This window comes from Microcebus murinus, chromosome 28, assembly GCF_040939455.1.
Source record: "Microcebus murinus isolate Inina chromosome 28, M.murinus_Inina_mat1.0, whole genome shotgun sequence".
NCBI lineage: Eukaryota > Metazoa > Chordata > Mammalia > Primates > Cheirogaleidae > Microcebus > Microcebus murinus.
In genome coordinates this window covers 1,887,352-1,911,545 of record NC_134131.1, presented here as the reverse complement: position 1 = coordinate 1,911,545, position 24,194 = coordinate 1,887,352, and the positions used below count along the sequence as shown (strand labels likewise).

Genomic DNA, 24,194 nt, shown 5'->3' with positions numbered 1-24,194 from the left:
GGTTGCGCGGCGGGTCGGGGACACGCCCACTCGCGCTTGCGCAGAGAGGGGTGGCCGCCGCCTCGCGCCGGGCCTTCCGCGGGTTCCTCCTCCCCGCGTGAGGAGAGTCGGGAGCAGGGCGGCGGCGAGGGGCGGCGGGCCGCCCGCGTTCGGTCCCCGGGGGGCGGCGCCGCCACCTGGGCGCCCTCGGGCGCGCCCGGGCCTGAGCCTGGAAGCCGGGCGGCCCTGCGGCCCCGGCCGGCCGGCGCGGCGCGCGGAAGGCGACTGGCGGGCGCCCCTGCCCGGCTGGCGGTGCCCTCTCGAGTCCCCGGCGGCCAGCCTGGCGGGCCCCGCGCTCAGCCCGCACGCCGGGCGGTCCCCCGAGAGCCCCCTCGCTGGCGGGGCCGGGCGCACGTAGCCCTGCCCGCCGCCCTCTCCCTGGGGAGCAAGAGGTGGGGTTAGGGGTGCGCGTCTGTCCCGGGGAGGAAGGCCGAGGGCCAGACAGCAGGGAGGCGGCGGTGACCCCAGACCCAGGCCTGGCCTGCGCCCCCATCCTAGACTGGCCCTGGAAACAGCCCAACCCTCTCCCGCCCCCTTCCGGGCCGGTCTCTCTCAAGGCCACCCTGGAGCCCTCCACGCCTCCCCTGCTCCCCGGCGGCGCCCTTGCACAATCTTTTTTTGTTGTTTTCTTTATAGCACTTGCACAATCCAGCTTTGCTTTTGTTTTGTTTTTTTTTTTTGTATTGCACTTCGCTTGCAGTTCTCTTGTGTGTTTACTGGTGGGCTCTGCCTTCCGGCCCCAGCCCCGCCGACACCACTTTGAGGGCAGACGCTCACTGCAGCATCCCCGACACCTCGTGCTTGGAAACACAGCGGGTGCTCGCAGGTTCTCCAGGGAAGCCGGGATCGCGCACCTGCGGGCGGGACAACCGCGGCCCTGCAACCTTACGCAATAGGGCTGGCTGGGGAGAGGGCGGTCCTCGGTGGGCCGGTGAGCCCGCGGGGCACCCGGAGCGTGGGTGGCCCAGGCCCGGCGCGGAAGCCGCGGGGGCGGGGAGTTGAAGGAACCTAGCCCGGGGCCGGGGCTCAGGCCCCCTCTCCAGGCCGGCAGGACCTCGCAGGCTTTGCCCGCGCTTCCCAGCTCCCTCTCCCGGAGCCCGGGCCTGCAGCTGGGCTTCTGGAAGAACCGACACATCAGGAGCCCTTTAACCCTTGTCTGCCCTTGTTTTCCCGCCTATGTGGCTAATCTTGCACGTCAGTATTATTACTTTCGGAAATGCACCACATTTTATTACATAGTCGATGTTGTCAGCCTTTCTTCATTTGGGATTGTTTTCCGCTGGGGCGGGGAGAATTGCTTCAAAGCAGAGAGGTTTAGCTGTTCTCCATATTAGTTCAGTGGTCATCTGTTTAACTTTCTGCCAGTATAGGGGAGTTCTAAACGTTCCTTCTATTCTCTGAATGTTCAATAATTTGTGTCTCTGGAATAAACGTGACAGTAGACAGATTAAAAGGAGAAAAGATTTATAAATTCATCACCAGGCATGTGCTTGGCTCCCCACAGGATGAGACTCAAAGAAGGGCCAGATGACTGCAGTTTAAAAAGCATTTAAGCTGCGGAAAGAATTAAGGGCTGAGGCTTCTGGGGGAGGTGGAAACAGGTTCTGGGAGGTCGAGGTGAGGAAATACATTGTGAACAAAGGCTGTTTTATGCAGATAAAGTCTCAGAGAGCAGCCGGCTGGAGTTGATGGTATCTCCTTTAGTCTCTCCCCCACCCCCCCAGTTAATCTTCCCCGTTTGAGATCTTAGGGAGGGCTGGAGACAGCAGCTGCATTCCTTCTGCAGGAACCTCCCTTAGATAAAGGAAATGCAGAGAAAGCTCCTGTCTGTCCTTCAGGATGGCTGAGGGGTGAAAGATGATCAGAGACCTTGATTCTCTCCTTCAAAACACTCAGCATGCCAAAGTGCCACACTGTAGCGCATCATTTTCTGAGCCCCAACACTGATTTCCTAGGATTTTATTTTAAAACTGTAACTCGGTGAATATCTATTTTATTTTGACGGGTGGTGCAAAGTATGACCTATTTTTCCCCAAATTTTTTGTCCAGTTATCCCAGCAGTTCTTGTTAAATAATCCTTCCTTACTCTCTTGTCTTGAGACCCCTTACTGTATAAGATCTTCCACAGAATAGAATCTATTTCTGGTTCTTCATTCTTTCCATGGAAGTGTAATTTATTTTTACTCCATTGTCAATTGTTTTTCTTGCTACTTTGTAATACGTTCCAATATTACATATTAGCGCAGAGGGATTAAACACCACTTGCAAAAAAAGAAAAAACATCACAAGGTTATTGAGAACGATCAGTGGTTGCCAGGGGCTGGGGAAGAAGCATTCACTGTAGGGGGGGTGAGAGGGGGCTTGGGCTATTCTCTATTTTGATTGTAGGTTTACACAACTCTGCATTTGTGAAAATTCTAAAAACTACCCTAAAATGGGTGAATTTTCCTGTACGTAAATTATACCTTAAAAATGGGGCAAGAACAGATACACATAGCACACTATGTTAATCGTTAAAACAAACAAAACCCCCAAAGTAAAAATAACAGTTCTTGCAGAGAAGAAAAACCCTTCAGGGTCAAGCAGTCCCCTGAAAATCCAAGCTTCTCTGCCTCCCAAAGCCAGTCTTGGAAGGCTGAGCTAGAAGACAGACCATCTCTGCAAGCTGCTGGGGCTAGTGGCAGCGGTAGGTAATGCAGCCATGGCCTGCCTTCCTCCCCAGAACCTGGGAGCACCAGGACTCAGCTCAGGAGAGGCACAGCTGTCCTCCCTGGCCAGGCCCAGGACATGCTCAGACCCTGGTATCCTCCTTCCACCTTCCAGGTGCCTCTGAAAGTCCCCTGCCTCCTCTCCTTGTTCTCTCCTTCCTTAGAAGTCTTTGGTTCAGGCCTGAATGGCCTACATAATTAGCAGTGCCCAGAGCAAAATGCACATGTGAGGCCCTGTGTTTAAACAGTCTCAGAGCAGTTCAAGATGGGGATAGCAGAGCATCACACCAAGCTTAGGGCCCTGGGTGATGGCGCAGGTCACACACACAGCCTCTCTCACCCTCTTCCAGGCAAGACCCCACCCTGGGACCTGCAGGATACTTCCTGTGTCCAGGCCTATCTCGGGATGTCCTCATCCCATGCTGCTGCAGGGGAAATCCCTCCAATCTTTGTGAAAGCCATCCTGGCCATCCCCTCCCCCACCCCACCACTTGGAGCAAGTGAGCCAGCTCTCCTGTGGCCCTCAACCTCACCTCTCATGACACACATCACTTTTGGGTTTGTTTTTTTTTGAGACAGAGTCTCGCTTTGTTGCCCAGGCTAGAGTGAGTGCCGTAGCGTCAGCCTAGCTCACAGCAACCTCAAACTCCTGGGCTCAAGCGATCCTCCTGCCTCAGCCTCCCGAGTAGCTGGGACTACAGGCATGAGCCACCATGCCCGGCTGATTTTTATATTATATATATTAGTTGGCCAATTAATTTCTTTCTATTTTTATGGTAGAGACGGGGTCTCGCTCAGGCTGGTTTTGAACTCCTGACCTTGAGCAATCCGCCCGCCTTGGCCTCCCAGAGTGCTAGGATTACAGGCTGAGCCACCGCGCCAGGCCCTATATATATTTTTAATTGGCCAATTAATTTCTTTCTATTTATAGTAGAGACGGGGGTCTCGCTCTTGCTCAGGCTGGTTTCGAACTCCAGACCTCGAGCAATCCGCTTGCCTCGGCCTCCCAGAGTGCTAGGATTACAGGCGTGAGCCACCGCGCCCGGCCTACTTTTGGTTTTATTGCAAGAAACATCACATTATTTTTCTTTTCTGAATCCAACAGGGAGGCCTAAGCCCCCACTCATCAGGGTGTGGGGTATCTATGGGGTCTACACTCTCTTTGGAGAAAGGCCCGCTAATCTCAGAGAAATTTGCTCTCAGATGGTCCCTTCTGCCCTCCCTCTGCTGACGTGCTTATCACCACGGAGGCCCCTGTGTCATCCCCGGCTCTGTGTCTGAGCTCTCCAGGTTCTCCTCTGCTCCCCGCATCTCCTGCATGGCCCTGGTCACTATTTGAACGGGCAAGCCCTCCCAGGGCAAGGGCAAGGGCAAGGGCCCAAGCACCTTGGCCACCCTGACTTTCTCACCCGAGAGAACCACGCCTAGCCCTGAGGAAGCCCCTCTGCACATCACTGTGGAATGGATGGCAACTGGCTCTGGAGCCCTGGGCTTGGCACAGACCTGGCATGGACCAGGCGCCCAGCAACGGGGAACGAGCGTTCAGAGGTGGAGCCTCCCACCCCAGTCCCGCTCAAACCCATTCTGGTCAGGGCAGAGGGGTCTGGTCACTTTGACTCTGCATCCCCACAGTGCCCTCTGGGGCTGCAGCCGGGAGCAGGCTTGGGGGTGAAAACAGAAGACACTGCCATGTCCCGGCAATGCCCGCCGCCCAAAGGGGATGGATGCAAACCGACCTTACAGCAGCATGCAGAGGAAGCTCTGGGCACAGGGTAGGTAGGGGCGACTTCATGGAGGGCTTCCCAGAGGAAGCAAGACCTGAGCACCCTGAGGACTCTGCCCAGAGGACAAAAGTCCAGAGGGCTAGGAGGGGCTGCTGAGGCCAGAAGGGGCACAACTATCAGTGACCCTGGAGGCCACCATCAGAAGCCTCAAGTGACAGGCAAAGGAGTCCAGAGAGCTGCTGGAAGGTAAGACACTATCTCAGCAGAGAATAGGAGGCACCAAGGCAGGGTGCCCCGTGCGGGGAGGTGGCCCCATTTCTGGACAGAACTCGGCTGCCTAGTCTGCTGAGCCTGAGGGCAGGAGGGAGGGGCCGCCCTGAAGCAGTAGCCCCTACAGTGACACCTGTGATCCGCTGGCCCCAGAGCCACCCAGCCGGCTTGGGGACCCGAGAACTGGTTTGCCCAGCACGGATGAGCTAACAGGGATCCGGTCCCCCAGGTTTGGCTCTCTCTCGCCCTCCCCCTGCGTCTGGGCCAGGCCTTGGTTTCTGGCACAGCTGCCAAGTTTTGGTGCCACCCACCCACTCCCTGATGGCTGCACTGGCCGGCACAGCTCCCTAATTGCTGGGTGGGGAGCTGTTCTGCAAAGCTGCTGTACCGAGGTGGACCCCGGCCACCCGGGGGCACGTGGGCGCACAGCCTGACCTGCCCCTGGCTACAGGGGGTTCTGATCCAGGCTTCAGGCCAGCACCCAGCTCTGGGGGGGGGGGCCTCTGGAGGAGCCACTGGCCCAGAGACCTGGGTTCAGAGGAGCCTGTGAAATGGGAATGGGTACCAAGGTCTGTGGGGGACTGACCTGCCTAACCTGGGTGCTCCCCTCTCCCTTCTCAGGTGTGGCTGTGATGGCTGTCAGCCACGCCCAGGGGTCTGTCTGGGTCATAGGCTCCACCCAGCCTGGCCAGGGCTAAGAGGGACTAGGGCTGGCAGGAAGGAATGGGGCAGAGGGCGGGGCCACGAGCTGGTTTCCAGAGGCCAGTGCTCCAAACACACCCCCCGGGACACACCTCCATCCGCAGGCTCATCTCCACACCTGCCACTTACAGAGCCATAAACACGCCAGCCCCACGGCAGGCAGCTCACACACCCTACTCTCCGCCCTAAGAAGGTAGAGCCCCCCCACATCCCAGCACAGTGACCCCACTCCACGGCCAGGACACACCTGCCCGGCCTGGGAAGCTGTCAGGCATGGCCCTGGAGGACAGGAGCACAGCCAAGGGGAGCCACCTGGGGTTCTCAGCAGACAACTTCTCAGTTTCCCTGAGCTGCACTATTAGGGAAGGGACTAGACAGAGGGCAGACATGGCACGCCAGCTCCCCTGGAGCACGAAGCACATCTAACTCGGCTTGTGTCCCAGGCCCACAAGGTCCCTGCACAGCACCTGGTAGAGAGTAAGTGCTCAACGCACAGCAGCGGCCCAGTGGCCCAGTGGCCCAGTGAGGCATCCTTAAGGAAGAGGAGCTTCCCGTCAGGGGGAGGGGGCCACACCACTGGCACAGCCACGCCGGCCTGTGCTCCAGGCCACCAACCCAGGAGGGGAGCAAAGGCCTAGAGGGGAAGCTGGACCCCTGAGAGGCCTGGGTGGGTGTGGTTTTTAGAGAAGCTGGGACGAGCCTTCGCTGAGAGCAGAGATAGAAAGGACTGACAGTCCTGGAGCCTGTTATAGGACAGGAGGCAGGTGCTTCCTTCTGGGAGAGAACTTCCCACAACACAAATCGTTCATGTTTTATCTCTGCTTAACAAACACCCCGCAGTCCCACTGCCTGTGGGGACACGGTCCCGTCCCTCGCTGTGCTAAAGGCCCTCTACCAAGTGCCCGCTGCCTCCCCCTACCTCTTCCCTGCACCTCCCAGGGCCCCCCACCCCTCTGGAGAGAGGGCCCACAGCCGGACAGAAAGACGGAGGTGGGTTCTGGGAGGGGAGGGCCGGGGCCTTTGGATGCTCCAGCCAAGGCTGTCTCAGGCTGGCCCCAACACAGCAGGGGCCAAGGCACCTGGGGCCCAGACTTCCCACCAAGAGAACAGCTCACGTTCTCCAAGTGGCTCGGTTGACTTGCCCTTTTATTTTTCTGGAGCTCCCTGGTATTTATTGTTCTTGCTGAAAAATGCACTGGTGCTGAAGAAAAGACTCTCGGCCCACACAGCAGCTGAGGACTATGTGCTGCTGGGGCTGGGGGGGTCGGGCAAGGAGCGTGGACCCCTCCGACACACACACATAGGCCCGGCAGACGCCAGACAGGTGGGGGAGCCATGGGATGAGCTGCGGCCTTGGTCGGTGCCCGGCCCCATCCACAGTGCTCTAGACTCAGGCCAGGGACAGGCTCCACGTATACCCCGGGGACTCCTCGTGAAAAACATGGTTTCATTCCGAGGGAGGTCGATGTTCCCAGCCCAGCCACCTTCTGTGGAGATGGCCTCGGCCCAGGGCTGCAGCCTCCCTCCCTCGTGCCTGCCCTCCTGCATCTCGGGGCTCCAGGCTCCCCAGCCTCCTGCCCTGGGCCACACCCACTCTAGGGAGCAGGGCTGGGCCCCCTGCCTGGGTGCTCTTCTACCAGGAGGGCCTTGCCCTGGCTTCCGCTGCAGGCAAGCTGCCCAGCCCACGGCCCCACTGGATCTCTCCTCTCTGCAGCTCCCCTGCCCGGGGCTGGCCGCTGCGGATGCCGCCCTAGACCAGTGTAAGGGAGGGCTGGGGCGCCTTCTGACAGTGTTTCTGCTGCCAGCTCGCTCCGCTGGCCTCAGATCTTGGAGGACTCGAGCCGAGGACTCCAGGGCGTGGGGGGCTCCCTCAGTGCCCGCAGCTCCTGCTCCAGTGCCTGGTTGCGGCGGTACATGTCCATGTAGCCCCCCTGGATCTCCCGCTGGTAGCGCAGCACACGTTCCTTCTCCTCCTGCCACGTCCGCCGCTCCTGCTCGAAGCGCAGCGCTTGCTCCTGGCCCCGGAGCCGCTCCTGCAGCAGCTCGGCCCGCAGCTGCTCCGCGCCGTCCCTGGCCTCGCTGCCTCCTGCCTCCCCCAGCAGCCCCCTGCTCTTGCAGTCATCGGTCTCGCAGCTGCCCGGCGCCTCCTCCCGAGGGGCCTGCTCCTGCAGGCTGCGCACGGCCTCCCGCAGCCGGGCCAGCTCCGTGTCCTGGGCCTGGGCCTGGGCCCGGCTGCCCCGAAGTTGCGTCTTCAGACTGAAGATCTCGGCCAGCTTCTGGGCCAGTTCCGCCTGGGCTTCCCGCAGCTGCTGCTTCAGGAGGCTGATCTCCGCCGTCTTCTGGCACACCTAGAGCGGGGACACGAGCAAACCCGGGTGAGGGGAGCTGGTCACGGGGCAGGGGCCACGCAACGGGGACGGGAGGGCTTCCGAGCCCCCGGTCGTCTCTCACCTCCCACCGGGCTTCCTCCTCCGGTCGTGTGCTGGGGTCGGCCTCGGGGAAGGTGCCGGGGGGCCGAGGCTCAGGGCCCAGGCCCTGCTGAGCCCGCAGCTCCTTGTGCAGGCGCCGCTGCTCCTGCTGGGCCATGAACAGCTGCAGCTGCAGGCTGCGCTCGCTGCGCTCAGCCTTCTGGGCCACCTCGTGCAGCCGCTCCACGTACAGGCGCTTCAGCTCAGACAGCCACAGCCGCTGGCGCTCCTCGAGCACCTGCCGAGGAGAGGCGCCCAGTGGGGCCAGAGCAGCCGCCGGTGTGCACAGGGGGCCCCAGCCCTCTCCCACAGGTAGGCCCAGCACCCGGCCGGACACCCTCACCCAGATGCCCTAGGAGGTGAAGGGTCCCCAGCACATGGCCCTCCAGAAGGGCCTCTCTCCCTCCTTCCCACACAACTCCCAGGCAAGGACCAGCAGGGACATGAGTCCTCTCCACGTGGGATGGGGGGCAGAAACAGAGACATCGCCCACTTTCTCACTCTCTCGTGTCCGGAGCCGTGCGGGTGAGTTAGCGGGGGCCCCTGTCTGGCCTGTACCCCGATGCCAAGGCACAGAACAAGACTGCACGGCCGGGCGCGGCGGCTCATGCCTGTCATCCTAGCTCTCTGGGAGGCCGAGGCGGATCGCTCGAGGTCAGGAGTTCGAAACCAGCCTGAGCAAGAGCGAGACCCCGTCTCTACTATAAATAGAAAGAAATTAATTGGCCAACTAATTAGCCGGGCATGGTGGTGCATGCCTGGAGTCCCAGCTACTCGGGAGGCTGAGGCAGGAGGATCGCTTGAGCCCAGGAGACTGAGGTTGCTGTGAGCTAGGCTGATGCCACGGCACTCACTCTAGCCTGGGCAACAAAGCGGGACTCTGTCTCAAAAAAACCACAAGACTGCAGGGCGGGGCCTTGCTCACCTGCGTGAAGGCGCTAGAGCCATCCTCAACACCAAGGCCCCTCTTCAGCTCCCCGCAGGTCTCGGGCAGCCCGGCCACCACCTCCTCGGCGGTGGGGCAGGAGAACTCATAGGGTGGCGGTGGCTCGGGCAGGCAGCTCAGCACAGCCAGCGGCCCGGCCTCCTTGGGGCTTCTGGAGGCCCGGTCCAGGGAGCCACCGAGATGGTTAAGGTGGCCCAGGGAGGAGCTGAAGGGGCTGGGGCCGGTGCCGGGGCTGCGGCCAAAGCTACCCCCACTGGAGGAGTCAGACAGGCTGGGCTCGGGCTCGGGGCCGCCCTCGTCCAGGCTGAGGGCGTGGAGCAGCTGCGCGCGGGCCTGGCTGGCCCGGGGCCCCGGGCTGAGGGGCGGGTGGCAGGCCAGCGTGTGCAGGCTGCCATTGCTGCGCCACAGCTTCTGGCCCTTATGGGCCGCCAGGCCCTGCATGGACAGGACGCCTTTCCCGTTGCCCGCTGCAGGCTTGAACACGGACGGGCGAATGCGGCACTGCGGGGAAGAGAGGGGAGGTGTGAGGCCCCGGGGGATCCTCTCTGAGGACGTGGGCACAGGCCACTAGGAAGCAGCCCTTGCCAGGACTGTCACATCTCAGCCCACCCCGTCCCCACCCCACCTCCACATCGGGGTCCCCAGGGAGCCCCGCCCTCCCCATGCCACGGAAGGGTGTAGGCAGACAAGGCGCACCTTGTCAAAGCGACCCCGCTCGGGCAGAGAAGTCTTGCTGAAGTCACCAGCCCAAAGATGTTCCCTGTAGTAGGTGGCATAGTCAGCAGGCTCGTTCCGAGGGGCCCGCTTGGCGGTCTTGCCATCCTTCTTGGGGAGGTGTAGGTAGCTGAAGAGCTCACGCTGGCCCAAGCCCTTCCGGAGGAGCCCGTCCGGCTGGCGGGAGCCCCGGGACCCAGCCAGTGCCGCCCGCAGCTCTTCCGAGGAGAAGTCCTGCCGTTCCAACAGGCTGCCCACGCTGCCCATGGCAATGTCAGCAGGCACTGGGGCTGTGGCCATGAAGTTTCAGCAGGGCACGGGCAGCTGCTCCTGGGAATTGGGAGGCTCCATGAGGGGGAGGTGGGCACTCGCCACCCGCCTCCCCTGATACCCAACAGCCAGGTGCCTGCTCCCCGTCGCCCCGCACCTGGCCCAGGAGTGGCAGATGTGAGCCTGGAAAGAATCCCAGGACAGGACTCCTAGATGGCCAGGAGAAGGGGGTGCAGGCTCCAAAGCCACCTGCCCTCTATCACCCCGTTGGACTAAGTCTAAGGAAAAGCAGCGGTTCTCTGGCCGGGGGCTGCGTGTGATTCGGGGGCATGGGCGCGTCACCGCAGCTACAGGACAAGGGCCCTCCTCCCAGGACGCAGCAGCAAAGGGCCAGGGAGGCCGGAACCGGGCTCTGCAACCCTGACCTTGCCTACTTTCCCGCTGGTGCCCCTCGTTTGTGGGGTGGGGAAGACCCACTCAGCCCTTCCTCCTGCTCAGGGACAGAGCTCTCTGAGGGAAACATCTGGCACGGGAGAGGTGGGGGCGACAGGGGCAGGGACACAAACAGGAAGGGCCAAGGGGAGGAAGGATGGCATGAACAATGGCCAGTTTCCGGAACAGGTGTCCTGTCTGGGAGGTGGCGTGGGACACAGGGAGGGGGTGGGTGGACCCCCGCCAGCCCACACACTCGCTGTTTCTCCAAAGCCCACCACCGGGCAAGGGGGTCCCAAATCCTGACCCTGGCAGAGCCAGTCGGTGTGTGAGTGACCTCGGCCAAGCCACTGACCTCAGCGAGCTCGGGCTTCCTCGCGTGTGCAGTGGTGGTGACAGCACTTAGCACTCTGGGATGCTGGGAGGACGGATGAGATAATGTGACAAAGCGCCCGGTCCGGGCCGCCCGCCGCCAGGGCCAGCACAGCTGGCTGCAGCCAAGCCCAGTCAGACACACGAGCTCCACCGAGCGGCCAGGCTGGCGGGCCAGCCCCCACCCGCGCTGGGCCCCCACTCCGGAGGAGCGGCTGGCACCCAGCCCCCACAGACCCTGTGCACAGCCCAGGGCCCAGCGCGTAGTAGGCGCTCAGGAAGGCGCTGCCAAGGGAAGGAACGCCCCGTCCTCTGCCTCCCACCCCGAGCAGCTGCCGGCATTCTGGAACAGCCCAGCAGGCGGGCTGCAGCCGGGGTCCCTACCGCCCGCCCAACGTGCTTCCGGGACACCCACTCCCACCCGAACAATGGTCGGCGGGAGGCTCCGTCTTCCTCCACCACTTCCAGGTTTTGTGTTCGTGGAAGACAAAGCTCTCCAGGAGGGGTGGGGAGGGGGCAGGCCTTGCCCTCACCCCCATGGCCCTTCCCCTCAAGCTGGCCAACACTAACCTTTCCAGCCTCCCCTCCCAGCCCTGAGGCGGGGGCCGGTCTGAGTTTGGACAGCCGGCTCCCCCAGCCCCGTGGGAGCAGGCGTCACGGGCCACCCGGGCTCGGGGGACCCATCCAGGTACGGAATCACAGTGGCTGTGCAGCCCTGCGCAGCAGTCTCAGAGTCCTGTATCATCCTTATTGTCCCTTTTTTAAAGGTAAGGTCGCAGAGCTGGTCAGGGCAAGGGTGTCTGGGATCCCACCTCCCACAGCCAAAAGAACTGGGATTGAATCATGCCGCCTCTCCACCTGACACCACGTCACCACGGCGAGCACAGCCCACGACAGGCTGCTCTGTCCGGGAGCACACGGAGCCCTCGTCTGCTTCTGGGGAGGGGACAGTGGAGACACCTCTGAGATGGGAGAGGCTCTGCCTGCCCTGCCTTCCCCATCGGATTAGCGAGACCATTGCAGACAAAGCAGGCGAAAGGGCTTGTGAGCCTCCAGCGAGCTCCCTGTGGCCACGGGGGTGGGGACGTCAGCGGCAGTGCCAAACACCGCCTCGGCTTCCCCTGGGCACAGGCTCAGCTCCTGTCTCAGGGAGACATAACCAACACCCCATCTTCCCCACAAAGCGTCTCAGACCTGGGGGGAGAGTCCCTGAACTAGAGGTGGGACTATAGACGCCAGCAGTGCACGCCACCACGCGCGACACAGCGTGTTACCTGCCAGGCCCACCCGGCAGCACAGAGACACGGCGGCCGGTCATGTCCAGTGGCACACACGGTCACGCACTAGGTCACCCACGCAGCACTGAGCACCTTCCAGGACACAGACATGACACAGGAGCACCCCAGCATGAAGACCCAGAGGTTCCCCTGGGTACAGGCCTGTGCATGCATCCGTGTGGGGCCGTGGGGCCCGGGCTACCACAAACAGCTAGGGAGCTTGACGAAGGGGGGACAGTCAGCCCCTTCCCTTTCTTTCCTGAAGCCCCCACCGTGCCCCCTCTGCCCCTCCCAGTAACTTTGGCTGTATTGTCACTGGCCCAGCAGTGCCAGGGGCCCCCAGCTTTCAGGAGGCTCCTTGCTGCCCAGATCAGTCTGGGGACAGTCCCTTTTTGTAAAGGGGTCCATCCCACCTCCACCGCTCCTCCCAACACGCACATTCCTTCCTTCCTGTTGCTTGGACGCCCAGGGACTGCCCCACCAGGCCAGGGCAGCTGTGCAGGCGGGGCTGGAGAGGACTGGGGGGGGAGGGAGGACAGCCAGTGCCTCGCAGCCTCACTGGTGGTCAGAGCAGAAAGCTGAGGCTTCCCCCAGGGGCCTGAGCTGAAACCCCCACCCAGCAGGCTAGGTTTGGGCTGGGCCTCTCCTGCCACATTCTTCACAGGTCCCAGCTGGCCCCCAAAGGGTCCCCTCACTCCTGCTCTCCTCAGCCCCCAGCCCGAGACTAGCAGCAGCCTGAAAGCACGGGAGGCGCAGCTCTTGCACGACCCTGGCGTGCAGCTGTGAGAACAGGCTGCCCTCGCCACGCAGCAAAGAAAGAGCACGCACAGAGGGCGTCGCGGTGCCTGTTGGTGTGCCATCCTCACGACACGCACGGGTGGTGAGTTTTGTCACCTCTTACTTCAGAAAAGGAAACTGAGGCCCAGGAGGTGAAACAATGTGCCGAAGGTCATGTTCAGCTGCGTGGGGGGAAGCACACAGGCTCTCCAGGTTTAGAAGTCCCCCCAAGACCCCACGTGGCATCTCCTCTGGGGTGGGGCACTCCAGCCCCCACTCGGGTAGCAGCCTTGGCCTGGCCCTCAGGGAGGGTCCCGCCACCTGCTGGGGATCAGCTCTGCGGAGGGGCATGTCTGCAGCTGCCCCAGAGGAATGGGACTGGAATGTCCCAGCTCCAGAAGAGGGGCAGCAGGGCAGGGGCCACCGAGGGGCTGGGAGAGGCTGGCGCACCCTCCCCCCACAGCAACGTCTGGGGGCAGAGTGGCCGACCCTGCAGGAGTGGCTCTTGCTGTCACCATGGCCATCACGGCCGCAGGGCACAGGGCAGTTTATCTCAGCCTTCCTTTTCAGTCTCATCTCCACAAGAGCCCTGTGGGGGCCAACGGGACAATGACCCTCACTCCATTTCACACACAGGGAAACTGAGGCCTAGAAAAAGGGAGTGAGTTACCCAAGATCCCACAGCCAGGAGCAATCTCAACTCCCTGCGCAAGGTGCTCCCTACTGCACGGGGCTGCCCAGCCAGCGCTGGCACTGCTGCGTGAATGTCCTCCCAGCCCTCATGTGCATCCAGGCTGGCTGGACTGCAGGACCCTCAGCCTGACCCGCAGGGCAGGAAGAGAGAGGAAGCTCTGCAAGCCCCCATGCTAGCTCCAGCTCCGCCGCGGCGGCCGCGTGCATTCAGTCTCGCACATACACACCCACACACCCAGTCGGTGGAGGAGCCCAGCCTGGGAGGAAGCTGATCGGGCCCAGGACGGCCGCCTGCCTCTGCTCCCAGGCCACTCTGTTCCTACGTGGCTGGGGTGTGTGTGTGTGTTGGGGGGGGGTCTGATTGAAGACAACAAGTCCCAGTCTCCTTTCTGGATACAACCAGGGCCCTGATTTCAGCCTGGACCCTGGCCAGCCCTCACTTTGGCCAAAGGCTGTGGCCAGGAGTAGAACGGGTGCTCCGCCCGCCAAGAATGTCCCCTCGGGTCCGCCGCTGCAGCCCGGACGGACGGAGCAGGCGGTTAGGGGAGGAAAAGGACAGAGGGAGGCGAGAGAGGACAGCCGGGAGGTCCCATGGGGAAGGCAGAAGGGCAGGCGAGATTGGCATCCCTACGGAATTGCCCCCAGGTAGGCAAGAGTGGAGGCGAGGGCTCCCCAAAACTGCGGGAGATCCTCGAGCTACCTGGGGGGCGGGGTGGGGGCGCGTCTCCTTCTGGCCCCTCCCTGGGGCCAGCCGGGCGCGCGGAGCAGGGGGGCGGAGGCCGAGGTCAGACTCCGGCGCCAAGGACGCCCGCCTGCCCCACCCAGCCGCGGTGCGGGGTCCCGCGCTGCTCCCAGGAAAGCGCCTCTGCAGGGCTCGCGGACCGGAGGGCAACCTGCCGCCTGTCCTCCCGCGGAGCGTCGGGGTCGGCCCCCGACCCGGCGCCTCCGTGCCTCGGTGTCCAGGAGCAGGGGCACCCGGGCGCGCACCGCGCCCTGCCACCCCCGCCCACTGCTCCTCTCCAAGCCTGGGTCGACGGGGGCTGCGGCGTGGCCGAGGACGCGGGGAGGAGAGACCCCGGCGACCCGCCCCCACCCCCGTCCGGCCCCCGGTGCCCGGCCCCACGCGCCCCACTCACCATGCTGGCGCCGCGCCCTCGCGCGGCGGTTCCCTGGCGCGGACTCGAACCCTCCCGCAAGGCGCCGGCTCCGGCCGAGACTGCGAGCCGGCTCGGGGCGGCCGCGCGGCCGGCGCCGGGGAAACGCGGGCGGGCGGGCGGGCGGGCGCGGGAGCCGGATTGGCGAGGGAGGGACGCGCTCGCTCGCCGGCCCCAGAGGCGGAGGGAAAACCCGGCCTGACTCACCGGCGCGCGGCGAGCCCCGCGCCCGGCCCGGCCCCCGGATGTGCGGGGCGGGCCCGGCGCCCCCGCCCTGCCGCGGGCCGACCCGAGCTCCGCCCGGGCCCGGGCGCGCGGCCGCCCTGCAGCCCGCCAGGTCCCGGCCCCGCGGGGTCCCGGCCCCGCCGCCCCGCCGCCCCGCGGGGGAGCAGCCTTCCCCGCGGAGGCCGAGCCGAAGGAGCGCCTTGGGGACGGAGAGAGTCCCCGGCGTCGCGGCTGGTCCGCGAGCGCACTGCGCGCCGAGGTGCTGCCGTGCTGGATATTTGCCGCCAGAGCCTTCCAGGGGCAGCAAAGTCAGGTGCCTGCAGGGGCCAGAAAAAATAACGTAAATGAGCCAAACGCCCTGGGTGTAAGACAGTTAGGAAGAGGTGGAAACTGAGGGAGAGAAATGGACACCTAAAGGTATCCACATTCAAAAAATCAAAACCCCATTTCTTCCTCGAAAAGTTAAAACGGGGAGTTCCCATAGGACCCACAGTTGCATTCCTAGGTGTACGCCCAAAAGGATTTAAAACAGGTGCTCAAACAGGCACACGGGTGTCCATAGCAGCGCGGGCGCAACAGGGGAACGGCCAAATGGCGCAGACGGCCGGCCCAGCCACAAACCGGTGAATGGGTCAACAAAATGTGACCTGTCCACAAAGCGGAGTATTGTTCAGCCATTAAAAGGATTGACATGTTGACACATACTGCAACGAGGATGAACCCCCAAAACATAGGATAAATGGGAGCAACCAGACGCAGTTCAAAGTCATAGGGACAGGGCCCGGCGAGGTGGCTCACGCCTGTCATCCTAGCACTCTGGGAGGCCAGGGCTGGAGGATTGCTCAAGGTCAGGAGTTCGAAACCAGCCTGAGCAAGAGCGAGACCCCGTCTCTACTATAAAAAATAGAAAGATATTAATTGGCCAACTAATATATATAGAAAAAAAATTAGCCGGGCATGGTGGCGCATGCCTGTAGTCCCAGCTACTCAGGAGGCTGAGGCAGGAGGATCGCCTGAGCCCAGGAGTTTGAGGTTGCTGTGAGCGAGGCTGATGCCCATGGCACTCACTCTAGCCTGGGCAACAAAGCAAGAGTCTGTCTCAAAAAAACAAAACAAAACAAAACAAAAACAAAGTCATAGGGACAGAAAGCAGGCTACTCCTGGAGGTTGTGGGCAGGGGAATGAGTGAACCCTTAATGGACATGGTGTTTCCTTTTGGGATGAGGAAAATATTTTGGAACCAGGTAGAGGTGGTGGTCGTACAACATCATGAATGTACTATATGCCACTGAATTGTGTGCTTTAAAATAACTCATTTTATGTAATGTAAATTTCACCTCATTTTAAAAAAAAATCACGCCTCTTGTGGACCAGGGGCTACCAATTTGCAGCCCCTTGCCTTCCGTGCTGTCCTTACCAACTTCCTAACAACCGAAGTGCCAGACGTCAGAGGATGCATCTAAGAAAACTCATTAGTAGCTACCCCGGGTCCCAGCCCTGTAGGAGCCTCAGTCTGGTAGGGGTGCTCACTGGGACAGCGTGGACCGTGGACCGTTTTGGAGACCCGAGGAAAGGCCTTCCTGGAGAAGTAGCTTTTGTTTTTGTTTTTGTTTTTTGAGACAGAGTCTCGCTGTGTTGCCTGGGCTAGAGTGAGTGCCGTGGCGTCAGCCTAGCTCACAGCAACCTCAAACTCCTGGGCTCAAGCGATCCTCCTGCCTCAGCCTCCCGAGTAGCTGGGACTACAGGCATGCACCACCATGCCCGGCTAATTTTATGTGTGTGTGTGTCTGTTTAGTTGTCCAGCTAATTTCTATTTTTTTTTTTTTTTTTTTTAGTAGAGACGGGGTCTCGCTCTTGCTCAGGCTGGTCTCGAACTCCTGAGCTCAAAGGATCCTCCCAGAGTGCTAGGATTACAGGTGTGAGCCAGTAGCTTTTGAGATGGTGCCGGGCTGGAGAAGGCAACTCACGTCCAAGTGAAGACCCGCTCACCCGTGGGGCCGGAGTCCCAGGGTGGCAAGGTCAGTGGGAGAGAAGGTGGCACGTGAGACAAAAGCATTTCGAGGCCGGCTGGGCCTGGAGGCCTGTGAGGTGGTGGAGGCTGGGTGGCTGCGTTATTGGCATCTCATGGAAGAAATGAGGCCAAGGAGGGCAAGGGCAGTGGGGAGAGGAAGAGTGGGGAGGTTCATGGGATGGTTTGTAGAAAGAAACTACTCGTAAGCATTGACTTGCAAGAAATTGCAGAAGGAGGCAAAGCAGGGAGTCGTGGATGAGTTCTGATGCAAGCTCCGGTTCAGGAGCCACAAGTCCGGCTCCTTCTTCCTCCTGGGAGGGTTGCTGTGACTAAACGGAACACCAAGAAGGTGGCTGAGCGCCCAGGTAGGAGGCTGGGGTGCGGTGCTCAGGGGGCTCCGGCAGGGTGAGGAACAGCCTGGCCCCACCCTTGTGATACTGTGAAATGTGTTTGGTCCTCATCCCAGTTTCCTGGCGCACAACTCCTAAAAATCCTTATAATAAGACCAAGGCAGGTTTAGAATGTTGGGACTTCCAACCCCACCCCCAACCTCAAGGAGGGCAGGGGGCTCAAGGTTAGGTTGATGGCCAATGGCCAATGGTTTAATCAGTCATGCCCATGTCATGAAACCTCCATAAAAACTCAAAAGGACAGGGTTTGGAGAGGTTTGGGGGCAGCTGGACACATGGAGGTGGCAGAAAGGCATGGAAGCTCACTGTCTCTTGCCCCATACCTTGCTCTACGCATCTCTTCATCTTCATCCTTTGGAATATCCTTTATAAGAAACCAGTAAACGAAGCCGGGCGCGGTGGCTCACGCCTGTAATCCTAGCACTCTGGGAGGCTGAGGCGGGCGGATTGCTCCAGGTCAGGAGTTCGAAACCAGCCTGAGCAAGAGCAAGACCCTGTCTCTACTATAAATAGAAAGAAATTAATTGGCCAACTAATATATATAGAAAATTAGCCAGGCACGGTGGCACATGCCTGTAGTCCCAGCTACTCAGGAGGCTGAGGCAGAAGGATTGCTTGAGGCCAGGAGTTTGAGGTTGCTGTGAGCTAGGCTGACACCACGGCACTCACTCTAGCCTGGTCAACAAGCAAGACTCTGTCTCAAAAAAAAAAAAAAAAAGAAACCAGTAAACAGGCCGGGCGTGGTGGCTCACGCCTGTAATCCTAGCACTCTAGGAGGCCGAGGCGGGCGGATTGCTCAAGGTTGGGAGTTCGAAACCAGCCTGAGCGAGACCTCGTCTCTACTAAAAATAGAAAGAAATTAATTGACCAACTAAAAATATATATACAAAAAAAAAAAAAAAATTAGCCGGGCATGGTGGTGCATGCCTGTAGTCCCTGCTAGTCGGGAGGCTGAGGCAGGAGGATTGCTTGAGCCCAGGAGTTTGAGGTTGCTGTGAGCTAGGCTGATGCCACAGCACTCACTCTAGCCTGGGCAACAAAGTGTGACTCTGTCTCAAAAAAAAAAAGAAAAAAGAAAAAGAAACCAGTAAACCTAAGCAAGCATTTTCCTGAGTTCTTTGAGCTGCTCCCACAAATTAACCAAACCCAAGGAGCAGGTTGTGGGAACCGCAATTTCAGAAGCACAGGGAAAACAACCCCCTCCCCTTGCAGTGGTCATCGGAAGTGGGGGCCAGTCCTGGGGATCCCCCTGTGGGATCCAGCACTGTCTGCAGTGGACAGTCGAGTCGGATGGGAGGACATCCACCCGGTATCCGCTGCAGAAGTGACTGCTTGCTGGTGTGTGGGGAAGACTGCACACACGTTTGGTCACAGAAGTCTTCCGTGTTGACTATATGGGGTTAGAGCAGAGGAAGAACAGTTTGTGTTTCGGGCACTCAATCCTTCTAACAGATGTCATTCAACAAAACAAAACTCAGGGCCCGACCCCTTTGGCCAGGAACAGGCTACCTGTCACCCACCTCCTGCATAGATTCTGGACTGCAGGCTGCCAAGGGCACCCTGTCTTCCAGAGGGTGGGGTGTTGGCCTGGCAGATACCCTTCCTTCCTTCCTGGCTTCTCTGACTCTTTTGAGGTTTCCCTGGTTGCCCGGATGGGGAGTGGCAGGCTGGGGGGACTGGCTGCCCCAGGGGAGAGGCAGCTTCTGTCCCCAGTCCAGACAAGAGCGCCTCCTCCTCCCCTCCTGCGCGGCCCCTCCTGCCTTCCTCTGCACGTTCTCATGCATGAGCCATGGAGCCTTGCATTGCACCCTTGGGTGCCCTTGGTCCCACCTCCTCTGGTGCAGTAACCGAGGTCCAGAGAGGGAGGGGACATGATCTGTCTCCCCCAAAACACATCTCAGAGCTGGATCCTGGCAGGGTGGGACCTGGAAGCTGGGTCTCTTGCTGCCAAGTTAGGGGCTCACTCTGTCACCTGCACTCCAGTCCCTGCGGGCTGCCTCTTGTTCTCATCCCACCCCTGACCCTGGCCTCCCATCTGCCTTGGTGAGGCCTTCGAGAGAAGGCGGGCTGGACAGAGGTGGGGAGGCAGGAGCCAGTGGGAGCCCAGACCTCTTTCTTCCCTTCCACATTTGCCCCCACAGCGTGGGAGAGGCCAGATTCCTGGGGCATGGGGTGGGGGTGGGCGGCAGTGGGGGTGCATGATGACTTGTGTTCAGTGAACTTTCCTCACCTTGCTGGGCTTGCAGGGGCAGACACCCCTGCCTGGGGCCACTTGCCCCCAGACTTGACATTCCTGTGGAGTTGGCATGGGAGCCACACTGCCCCAGTGCCAAGGGCGAGGCACTCGGGGCGCCAGGCCAGGGGAAGCGAAGCTGAGCGCTGCCTGGATGCACCCACTTCCTGAGTCGGCTGACCTTGGACGACTGAATTCGTCACTCCAAACCTCAGTTTCCTCACCTCTAAAAGGGGAGGATTGGCCGGGCGCGGTGGCTCCCGCCTGTAATCCCAGCACTCTGGGAGGCCGAGGCTGGCGGATTGCTCGAGGTCAGGAGTTCGAAACCAGCCTGAGCAAGAGCAAGACCCCATCTCTGCTATAAATAGAAAGACATTAATTGGCCAACTAATATATATAGGAAAAATTAGCCGGGCATGGTGGCGCATGCCTGTAGTCCCAGCTACTCGGGAGGCTGAGGCAGGAGGATCGCTTGAGCCCAGGAGTCTGAGGTTGCTGTGAGCTAGGCTGACGCCATGGCACTCACTCTAGCCTGGGCAACAAAGCGAGACTCTGTCTCAAAAAAATAAAACATAAATAAATAAGTAAAAGGGGAGGATGAAGTGCCCTAGCGGCTGCAAAGCGCCCCGCACAGCGCCCGGCAAGTGTAGGCGTCCGTGGAGCCTGCTTTAAGTGGCCGGGGAGTCTGTGTGCCTTGTCCTGCCTTGTCGTGGGTGCGTCCCTCTGGTCCGGGCAGCGCGTGCGCCTGTGCTGCCTGTCAGTGGCCAGGACTGTGAGATCCCGCAGCCGCCCACGCAGGGAGCAGTTTCCCATCTCCCTGGCTGTCACCTCTGGCCTCATCACCTTTCTTCCAGCCTGCCTGGGCTCCCTGCTGCCCAGCCACCCCCCCCACTGTGCCCCAGAGCCTGGTGGCCCACAGACTCTGTGCCCACGCTCCTCCGCCCAGCGTGCAGGGTCCCAGCGTGCAGACTGGTCCTGCGACTCCTTCAGGCTCGGGCACTGCCGTGGCTTCTGTGCACCTCTGCTCTGGGGACTGGCCGTGTCCTTGTCGGCAAGTGGTTGTTGGCTGTTGGGACAGTCCATTAAGAGAACCCAGCGCCCTCCAGGACCCTCCAGGACCCTCCTCCCACCCTCTGTCGCTGCTGCTCCTGGCCTTTCCCATTTCTTCACTGTGGTGGCACTTGTCACAGTGCCTCGTCGTTTGTGGGTCACCTGCCTGTCGTCCCGGGGAGGCAGTAAGCCCTGAGAGCACAGGGCTGGTGGCCAGTCCGTGTCCTGACTGCCCCCAGCGCCTCTTCCAGGGCCTGACAGCAGCCAGACCCAGCTCTGCCCACCGCCTGCGGAGAGCGGTCCCAGGGCTGTTTCCTATTGAGGGGGATGAAGAAAGACAGGAGGCAGAAGATGGTTCTAAATCGGGAAGTTGGGAACTTTCTGGACCCCTCTGATTCCCAGATTCTTCATTTGTAAAACAGGCAGACTTCCTCCCCTGGGGCGTGTCCAGGGACTTGACAGCTGAGTGCCCCCCAGGGCTCTTTACTCCTCGCCCTCTCTGGGGGTGGGGGAGTGGGGGGGTGGGAGGTGGGGGGGGTGTCCCTGGAGAGGCAGCCTCTGAGGATTTCAGACCTTGCAAAGAGCAGGCCAACAGATACCTTCTGGCGCCCACCTAGGTCCAGCCAATTCCTCCGAGATTATTCTAAAGCTGTGTCTCAGAGGGGACATGTGGCTGCAGGTTGACTGTGGGACCCTGCACCAACCTGGCCTCCCCTGGTCTCACACCTGGAGTGAAAGTGGACATGGGACCTGGGCTGCCCTCCCTGAGTCTGCAGAGCTGGGAAGAGCCTTTGTTCACCCTTCCTGCTCCCGTCCCCTCTGCCCTCCCGCGCTGGGGTGACCTGGGCAGCCCCAGGCAGGAGGCGGGGGTGGAACCTTAGAGAGTGGCCAGGGCCTGGGCAGGTGCCTGCCCTGGGGCAAGCTGAGACCTCCAGGAGCCAGCCAGGGCTCATGCCCCACTCACGGGTCACCAGAAACCTGGACCAGCCCCACAGCCACGTCTGGGTTGAGCCGCCACCCCAGGCGGTAACAGGGCACTGGGCTGTAGAAGTCCTGGGCTCCAGTCCCTCCTTGCAGTGGTTTCTGGCAGGGCTGTGGCAGGGGGCAGTGGGAGAAGCCTGGGGAAGTCACTGCAGACCCACAAGGGCGAGATGAAAAGAGCTCTAGAGACTGGCTGCACAATAACCTGAGTGTACTTAGCACTGCCGAACTGTGCGCTTAGAAATGGTTGAGGTGGTAAATTGTATATGTGTATAAGACCACAGTTTAAAATGTGCTAAGTGTGCATGCGGTGGCTCCCGCCTGTAATCCTAGCACTCTGGGAGGCCCAGGTGGGAGGATCGCTCGAGATCAAAATCAGCCTGAGCAAGAGTGAGACCCTGTCTCTACTAAAAACAGAAAGAAATTAATTGGCCAACTAAAAATATACAGAAAAAATCAGCCAGGCATGGTGGCACATGCCTGTAGTCCCAACTACTGGGGAGGCTGAGGCAGAAGGATCGCTTGAGCCCAGGAGTTTGAGGTTGCTGTGAGCTAGGCTGACGCCACGGCACTCACTCTAGCCTGGGCAACAGAGCGAGACTCTGTCTCAAAAATAAATAAATAAATAAGTGAAGCCTCCATGTGCCCACTGCCTGCCTTTAATAGTTACCTACGGGAGACTGGTTTCATTCACTCCTGCATAACCTCCACTCTCCAGGGTTATTTTAAAGCAAGTTCCAGACATTAAGACATTCCCTCCCCCCCATGGTTCAGTGTAGACATATATTTAAAGTTATGATAACTATGCATTTATTTTACAAGGAATGATTTCACAGCACTGTTGTCTTTAATGAGGCTTAGTGCAGGGTCTGCCAGGGCCTCCCTGTGCGGCCGTCTTCCCGCCGTGGCCCTCCGCCAGCACTGGGGCCGCCTGCCCGCTGGGCCCCCTCCCCTGCCCGCCAGGGAAGGCCAGGGAAAGTGACCCTCGAGGTTACAGGAGGGAGGGACTCCTGCCTGTTTGGACAGACGGCTGTGATGTGGCTGGTGGCCTTAGCACCCAAAGGAGGACACTCCCCACTGGCATGTGGGAGCCACAGGCCTGAGCTGGTCTTGGGGGGGTCTCAGCCACCCGGCCACCCATTCCTGCCCTCACTTAGGTGTCTACTCAGCGGGCCCCTCGGCCCCCCTTCCTCTGTCCACATCCAGCCGGTCAGCCAAGAGTCCCCGAGCCCCCTCCGCCCTGGGCCCCAGCTCCATGAAGCATGGCAGGGCTTGGAAGACCTCCAAAACTCAGTGCCCTCTTCCTAGTATCCTTTGCCAAAACCGAGGTTTCCCCAGGCCCCTGCTCCGTTCCACTTCCTTGGCCCAGTGAGTAGATGTGCCTGACACAGCCTGCCTACCTGGCTTCTGTCCCAAACCGCAGCCAGGCCACGTGACAGCCACTGCCGGTACCCAAACATTCATCCAGCCCCACCCTGGATAGCCAGGTAGCCCGCACACCCTCACCTGCCTGCCACCGCCACGCCCCTGCCCCGCCCTCCCTGCAACCTCCCAGGGCGGCTGCTTCCCCCCACCCCCATCTGCTCCTGCTCATCGGAGAGCCGGGCCACACACAGATTCCCACGCTGTCCTCTCGGTCCTTGTGGCAGGCGTCTGTCGTCAGGCCTGTGGCAGGACTGAGGGGAGGACGGGCACAGGACTGGGCGCAGTGTGCAGAGGCCGGGAGTGCAGCCCCCCCCTGCCTGCACGAGCCGCCAGCCCCTGGGCAGGAGCGTCCAGGGCTGATGAGGACAAAGGCGGCAGCAGAAGGACAGAGACCGCTGTTGCTGTGCTTAGTCCGCCCACAGAACTGGGGGGAAGTTCACACACACTTAGCTTGGCTGTGTCCGTCCTCCGGGAAGCAGGTGCTGAGCAGGAATCAGAAGGTGGGATTTGGCAGAGGGTGCCACCCCTGGAGGTGCAGATCCAGCTGCCTAACAGGGGAGGGACTGCCCTGCTCAGTCTCTGGCCACCAGAGAAGAGGGTGACCCTGATCTGAAAGGTGAGGGGCCCCTGAAGCTGCTGACAGCTGGGCACGGTCAGCCAGCTGCTCACCTTGCAGCTGGGCAGTGAGTCCTTTCTGGAAGGATCACATAACTGTGCCCCACGCAGCCATGCTGGGCCGGGCGCCCCCCCCCCCTGATGGCAGGGCTAGGGCCTCCTAGACTCTGTCCCCTCCCCCTTTGTCACAGGGCAGGACCTGCCCTCAGCTGGCTGAGTGAATGCCTGCACACGCAGACAAGGGGACAGACCCACTCTTTAAGAGTCAGGTGTGGCCGGGCGAGGTGGCTCACGCCTGTAATCTTAGCACTCTGGGAGGCCGAGGCGGGCGGATTGCTCGAGGTCAGGAGTTCAAAACCAGCCTGAGCAAGAGCGAGACCCCGTCTCTACTATAAATAGAAAGAAATTAATTGGCCAACTAATATACGTAGAAAAAATTAGACGGGCAAGGTGGTGCATGCCTGTAGTCCCAGCTACTTGGGAGGCTGAGGCAGGAGGATCGCTTGAGCCCAGGAGTTTGAGGTTGCTGTGAGCTAGGCTGACGCCACGGCACTCACTCTAGCCCGGGCGACGAAGTGAGACTCTGTCTCAAAAAAAACAAAAACCAAAAACCAAAAAAAAAAAAAAACCCCAAAGACTTGAGCATATAAACTCAATGCTCTGATGGAAAAAAATTATAAAATTTTGAATCAAAAAAT

The 24,194-nt window shown here is 60.6% G+C and overlaps 1 protein-coding gene across 1 annotated transcript; it reads right to left on the bottom strand.

Moving 5' to 3' along the window:
* Nucleotides 1-5,976: 5,976 nt before the first annotated feature.
* On the bottom strand, nt 5,977-14,653 carry N4BP3 (NEDD4 binding protein 3). The gene is made up of 5 exons (XM_012787372.2): nt 14,529-14,653; nt 9,554-9,901; nt 8,837-9,358; nt 7,895-8,149; nt 5,977-7,791 (listed from the first exon to the last, which is right to left on the bottom strand). The coding sequence occupies exons 2-5, from the start codon at nt 9,869-9,871 to the stop codon at nt 7,264-7,266; spliced, it is 1,623 nt and encodes a 540-aa protein (XP_012642826.2). The 5' UTR covers nt 9,872-9,901; nt 14,529-14,653; the 3' UTR covers nt 5,977-7,263.
* Nucleotides 14,654-24,194: the final 9,541 nt, after the last annotated feature.

Excerpts from the sequence above, each read along its gene's own strand:
- N4BP3 (XM_012787372.2), bottom strand. The coding sequence starts at position 9,871 with ATGGCCACAGCCCCAGTGCCTGCTGACATTGCCATGGGCAGCGTGGGC. Across the intron at positions 8,150-8,836 it reads GCTCTAGCGCCTTCACGCAG|GTGCTCGAGGAGCGCCAGCG; the intron begins GTGAGCAAGGCC and ends TCTCCTCGGCAG. Across the intron at positions 7,792-7,894 it reads AGGAGGAAGCCCGGTGGGAG|GTGTGCCAGAAGACGGCGGA; the intron begins GTGAGAGACGAC and ends TCCCCGCTCTAG.